Source organism: Gastrolobium bilobum, unplaced genomic scaffold, assembly GCF_033153095.1.
Source record: "Gastrolobium bilobum isolate Gb01-03AN ecotype WA unplaced genomic scaffold, APGP_CSIRO_Gbil_v1 utg54096, whole genome shotgun sequence".
In the NCBI taxonomy this organism is placed as follows: domain Eukaryota; kingdom Viridiplantae; phylum Streptophyta; class Magnoliopsida; order Fabales; family Fabaceae; genus Gastrolobium; species Gastrolobium bilobum.
In genome coordinates this window covers 197,887-204,733 of record NW_026896312.1, presented here as the reverse complement: position 1 = coordinate 204,733, position 6,847 = coordinate 197,887, and the positions used below count along the sequence as shown (strand labels likewise).

Genomic DNA, 6,847 nt, shown 5'->3' with positions numbered 1-6,847 from the left:
CTATATATCTAAACAAGACATAATCATATAAAATGAGAGCTTCAAAGGTTAACTCCAAAGTTAATTATCCAAGTACTCAACCCAAAACGTTTCAGCGAAATTTGAACTGGTTGAGTACCCTTATATTTCAGTTCTCAACTTTTAAGAAATGAGAATGTTATTGCTTGTAATTTGAAGACAAATATATGACTTAGATTTGAATAGAAGCAAAACATTGATTCAGAGAAAACATAATGAGGGGAACTGATCAAATGTTAATTATCAGATATTGCTTTAATCATTCAATTAGAAGGCAAACCCCTTTTGACTGTTACTCACGAACTGCTCATCCCCTCAACCAAACATGACAACAACATTAAGACAAACAAACTGTTTACCTAAACAAACCCAAAGTGACACATGTCAAAACTTAAAAGACTTATTCATTTTCCCTTAACACATCAAAAGAATTTCACAACTATTTCTTTATTATTGAAATGAAAGGAACAAAGCATTGAAGAATAACTCAGGACCAACAAATCCGGACCCAAAGGCTCAGTCAAAGTCAACATTTTGGAAGATCAGATGGTGGGGGTTGCAGCTTCTGGTTGGGGCCAGGTCCATCTAATACTAGCCATGCCATTCTCAATCCCCAGCTTGTATGAATGTCAAGGTGGCAGTGCATGAACCACACCCCTGTTGCCATCACAGGACTCAATATGAGATAAGCAACAATGACATGATACACACAGGTTTACAAACTAATGTATGATGACAATGCCATTCTATCTGCTATAACTTTTTTCTAGACAAGGAACTTGCATATATAACATGCAAGCATTGTCCCATATATAAGAGAAACCTCAAGTTTTAGAGTATCATTTCTAACTTTTAAAAGGGTATGTAAAGTATATGAGTGTAAATATATGAATATCACTCTTCAACAGTATCTCATTAGAAAAGAAATTAAGGTTCAAAATCCTTTTTTTTTTTTTTCAAGTGGTAAACTTAACAGAATTATAAGACATAATAATACCCACAATCGATTTTAATTATTTTTTCAATTTTGAAGCAGTTTTCACTCTTTGTTTTCCATCCTTAGTATTTCAAATATAAAAAAAGAAAGCATTACATTTTAACGTGAAATTATTAAAGGAAAAATTATCTATCCTTTTAAAGGATATAAGTTATATCGTTTTAGCGAATTATAACTATGTATTCTAAAGAATACATAGTTATAATACTAAATTTAATTTTCTTCTCTCTCTTCAAAAATTATTTGTTGATGTGAAAAGTGAAAAAAATATAACTTTAATAATATAACTATTTACTCCTCCAAGTACATAATTATAATTAGCTAAAAGGACATATCTTATATTCTTTAAAAGGATATCCACTAAACCCATTATTAAATAATTAACTAAAGTTGCGAAGATATGGATGAATGAGCATACACACTTCACCTTTCATTGCTTATTTTTACTAACTCTTTAATTACTGTCATTTTACTATACCTTACTAAAAGAAATCATTTTTCTTCTCCTTATATGAATAACGAAGAGAGGAAGTTGGAAGTTGGAACTTGAAATTATGAGTTGTACGTTTACACTAAAATCAGTTATACTAGTTAAATATAAATGATAATGAGGAAAAATTGAAAGGCTTGATCAATTGATAATAGTTAAGAGTATAATATATATTTTTGTTAAAAAAATATTGGACAATATATAGCTAAATGAAGATATCCAATAAAATGCAGTATTTATGTCAAAATGATTTGATAGTTGAGATAATAGTGTATAATGTCAATTACACCTTTGCTCTAATCAAAGATGTTCCAAATGAACCTACTAAAAAAAATGTAGATGTTCCAAATGAGCGTAGCCGTCCACGTTCAACGTAAGATTTGAAAGCATAGCTAGAAAATTTCTATTTTATTTAGAATTTTTATTATGAGTCATAATTTAATTTTCTTTACCTTTTTTAGACAAAGTTTTAAAAAATGTCACTGACAGTAAAAAAAACCATTTTAGAATGTTATATTTATTAGAAGAAGGTTATACTTATAATTTATTTTTATTTACAACCTTTTACAATTGACGAAAATTAACGGTTAAGATATGGTTATAAAAGGTTGTAAACAAAAATATGTGGTAAGTATAACATTTCTCATCTACTAATAATAAAAAGATCTAAGTTTTCATTTTTCTTAGCAACATGTATGTAACTAACAGTTCATTTGTTATTTCTGAGAAAGAAAGACACATATTTGTTTCTACGGAAACATTCTATTATCTTTGCATAGTCCACCAATTTTACATAAAATAAGTTTGTGTCTTTCTTCTTGTAAAACAATTTTCTTATGAAAAAGGGGTTATGTATGAACACATGCTTTATATGTATAATAACACATGATCTCAATGATTGAAATGTTCCTACCTGGGTTGTCTGCAAAAAACCGAATTGCAATCCAGCCACCAGCAGGAACAGCAGCAGTGTTCCTCTGAACCGGGTCAACCAGGTTGAACTTTGAAGGGTCTTTGTTGGGGTCATAGTTTCCAAAACCTTGTCCAACAACAAAGAAATCAAAGCCATGAAGATGCAGAGGGTGGCTTTCAGCTCCAAGAATACTAGTTCCTTGCAACACTAACTCCACGCTTGTATTGAACTTCAGCACCACCAACTTTGTGTCATTCTTAACAAAAGTGTTATTTGGTGGTGTTCCTGTGTAATTGAAAGTGTTCAAAGGGTATGTAGGAAAATCAGTCTTGAAAACACCCTTAGACTTTCCAAAATAGTAGGCTTGCATGATGGAAACTGATGGGAGTGCAAAAGAAATGTTGTTCACTGAGGCTTCAAATTTGGTGCTGTTACTTGGCCCTTGGCATGTTGTGTTTTTTGGGCAAGGACTTGTCCCTAATCCCACTATGAAGAAAAATTTCTTGTCCACTTTTTGTGGTACATTGGCAGGGAATTTAGCATTGGCTAAGGTTCTGAATTTTCCTGTGAAGTTTGCAACAAAGTTTGTGGCATTTATTGGTGGCAGTGTTGGTTTGAGAAGGGGGAGATTTTTAAGAGTTGAGTGGTGTAAAGGTTGATCGTAAAGGAGGATACCGGCGGTGGTGGAGTTGTCAAAGGTGCCGGCGCCGGTGAAATAAGGCCGAGCAGCCATGAGGTATGTGGCATTGGGATAGTATGGTTTGGTTTTGAGAAGAACATTTGTGGTTTGTCCTGGTGATATGAGGAGTGTATCTGTGTCAAATGGTTTGGTGTATGTAGCATCAGCTTCAACAACAGTTAGGCTATGATTTGCAATGCTAAAGAAGAGCTCATCGTTGAGTGCAGCATTGATTAACCTTAGCAGATATGTCTTGCCTGGCTTCACCTTCAGCCTGAATGTATCTTCAAAAATAATGTATACAGATTAAGTGTAAGGGGTATATTATAGGTGAATAGTCACTTGTATATATAATTGTCTATTGATTTTGATACATTATTTGGTTGTTCTCAATTGCTCTAGTGTACCTAATACTCCTTTAGTCTTTCTCAAGTTTTATCTCTCAAATCAAATTATGTAACATTTTATTTCAATAATTAATCCGTGTCCTATGTCCTAACAATAACTATTTTACCCTTTTTGTTGTCGCATGATTTGGAAAAGATGCACACTTGTACTAGATAAGAATGAAAATGAGAAGGTTAAAAGTAAAAAATGTAGTAATGTATTTTACAACTTATACTGTGTCCAAATACATACCTTGTCAATTTTAACTCCTACATTTTCTACCCAATCTCCACCCCTACAATTTAGTAAAAGTGAAACGGAAATGTATGAAGATATTTATTGTACCTAAAAACACTGTTAATATTCACAAGTTTTCTACTCTCATTCCCTTTTCAATTTTGTGGATAGATTGAACATCCAACTTTATGGTGCCATTGTACAGGCTATGTTTTGTACCTTTAGAGGAACAATTATACAAAGGCCCTGGAAGGCCATTGATGGTGTATGCATCTGAAACATTGGGTCCCCCTCCTGTCTGCAAGGCCTGTTTTATAACAGCTTCTGGGTCAACATTAAACCATTCCCCTGCAATCCCAGGACTGTGCAAGTTACCACTTTATATAAGCAAATTTATCAAAAGAGTTGCATGAAGTTATACATGTGGGACATGTTATCCTTGCACCAGTGCAAGGATAAGATGTTTTACACTTAATCTTGATAACTGATATGCTTATATCTAATGACTCATATATTTAATAAATCAGAGCCATTAAATATAAATAAGATCAACAGTCAAGATTTAAAGTCTAATTTATATTGATATAAAATGATCCTGATCATATATATATATATATATGTTGATGGTGTCTTAGCTATTAATTATACCAAAAAGAATGGGGATTTCCTTATATGGTTTTTCAAATGGATAAGATTGATTGTGCTTGGGGAGGATGATAATGGGTCCATAAAGGGTTGCTCTTAGCCATGAAATGTGAGCATGCCAAAGCAGAGTTCCTCTCTGGCCAATGATGGTGAAGTTGTATGTGTATGTCTGGTTAGTTTGTATGGGACACTGTGTGACATATGCTGGTCCATCAGACCACCCACTTGTTATCTGACGGATGCCATGCCTGCAACAATCCAAGATCAGTAGAAAAATTTGCATAATAAGGTAGAAAATTACGTGCATTATTGCCTAAAAGAGAAGGCTGGGTTTCCAAGTAAAAAGCACATACCAATGAATAGATACATTGTTTGAGATATGGTTAACCACCTTGACCACAACCCTATCACCTTCCCTTGCCACTAATCGAGGTCCTGGAAATTTCCCATTTACACTCAGAATGGTTCTTGTGTGGCACAATCTTGTGACATTGAGGTACTCGATCTTATGCATGAAAAGATAAAGAAGTAGAAAAATTATGAGTGAACAAATGCAAATGATAATGCAATGATAGAAGTAAACTTTATGTAGCATGAGTTTGATATTGTACATTGAATGTATAGTGCCTTGTTATGCTCACTACAAACTCAGGAAACAACGTTATAAGCCAAAAACTAAACAAAAGAACTTTGACAGTTGCAAATGAAGGGAAGTGGGGGAAATCCATTTGTTGTCTTGGTTTGTTGTTGAGAAAAATGAGCTCATATAACTTTATATAGGGTGAATATTCTTCCAAAATAAGGAAATAAAATTTTTGTTGTGGTCATGTCACCATGTCTGGTAGACGGCTTTAGGTCTAGTTTAATTTTAGAGTGGATATGAAGTAAGAATTGTGAGGTCCCAATATTGTTTGAGTATCACAAATAATCTTTGAACATTGCATATTGTATACATAGTCTTGTCCCAAAAAATTATGACCACATGCTCAAGGGTACCAATTTTTTCCCTGCATGTTGCTAAAGAGTCAATTTGTTCAAAGTTGAGTAGTTTTTTTCTGTTGTATTGCTAGACAACATTGTAGATGTCAAATGGCATAGCACTGAAGAAAGAGATAAAGTCCAAGACTATTACTTGAAATCTTGAATACATTATTCAACCTTTGAAAGTGAGGTACACCTATGGAGATCCACATGTACAAATATAGGTTCTTGTCACGTTCTTTTCAACATTACTAGTTCACCTCACAATTTACGTTTTCAAAACTCGAGATGTCCCTTGATCAATGGGGCTTGTTGCTTTTAGTCTGAGTTTCCTTCTGTGGTCCTGCTTAGTTGAGTTCAATTTCTAAAATGGGTGGGTCAAATCTATTGTATTCAACTTTTTTCTCGTGGGACATTTGGTCGAGGAGAAATTTTTTTTTATCCGGGAATCATAATTTCCAGAAATATGATAGGAAAGTTATTTTTCCGAGAATTATAACGACCCTATCTGGTAAATCTTAATTAGAAAATTAATTTAAGAATTTAAATGCCATAATTAGATTTAGAACGTGATTTCGAGTATTTTGACTGTAATCATGACTAGGTCATGAATAGTGCATTCTGTCGAATGTTCTGCATTGTTGTGTAGCAACCGATAGAGCTTAAAAGGAGCAAAATGAGTTTAGAGACATAATTTGGCAATTCTGATGCCAAATATGAGTTCATAACGAAAAATTGTATAGTTTGGCACTTTCCATGAAAATCTCATGAATAGTATTTTTCTGCCAGGTATTCTGTATCGCTGTTTAAGCAACCGGTAGAGTCCAGAACCAAATAATTGATGAAGTAAGAATAAGAAAGTACAATATATGCCAAACAAGTCATAATAGACCCAAGAATGATAAGTTTATAAGTTTTAAGTTTCGTATGCAAACGGCGCACAGTTAGTGATTCACAGTGCATTTCGTCAAAAACGGTGCAGAAATCATACTGTGAATTATGAATATTGTTCCTTAGGGAATAAAAATTAATGTAAATAAGTTCAAAAAATTAAAAATATGTTCGTATCTTTAAATTAGTTCCAGGTAAATTTAAGTGAAATTAAGTTAGAGAAAAACAACTGGTAAAAAGCTACATATGATAATAACTTAAGTTCCTTCCAAAAGGTCAGTATTCACATCAGCAACCTTCTTTTCTCTCTCTCCTGGCCGAGTTCCACCATTATTGGGGGCTTAGGTTTTCATTTTTTTTCCTTTGATTTCTCACTCTACAAGCATCCAAATCATTAAGTGCATTACACGAAATTTGTAGTAAATCACCCAAGGAATCCATTCCACCACTTTGTTTGGGCTGAAATTGCTTGTGGGAAGAGTTCTTCCTCATCTCCAATTCGTGGCACTATTCATACAAGTGTAAAAGTGTTGACTTTGAGTGAGCTTTGCTTGGGTTTTGTTCCTTAGACCTTGGATAAGTGATTTTAGGTAAGAAATCCTCATTCTA

General features: G+C 33.5%; 1 protein-coding gene across 1 annotated transcript; it reads right to left on the bottom strand.

The window, feature by feature from the left end:
* Positions 1-544: 544 nt before the first annotated feature.
* Positions 545-5,094, bottom strand: LOC133298878 (laccase-2-like). The gene is made up of 6 exons (XM_061498259.1): positions 4,978-5,094; positions 4,720-4,871; positions 4,370-4,614; positions 3,941-4,069; positions 2,419-3,381; positions 545-675 (listed from the first exon to the last, which is right to left on the bottom strand). Exons 1-6 carry the CDS (start codon positions 5,092-5,094, stop codon positions 545-547), a joined length of 1,737 nt encoding a protein of 578 aa, XP_061354243.1.
* Positions 5,095-6,847: the final 1,753 nt, after the last annotated feature.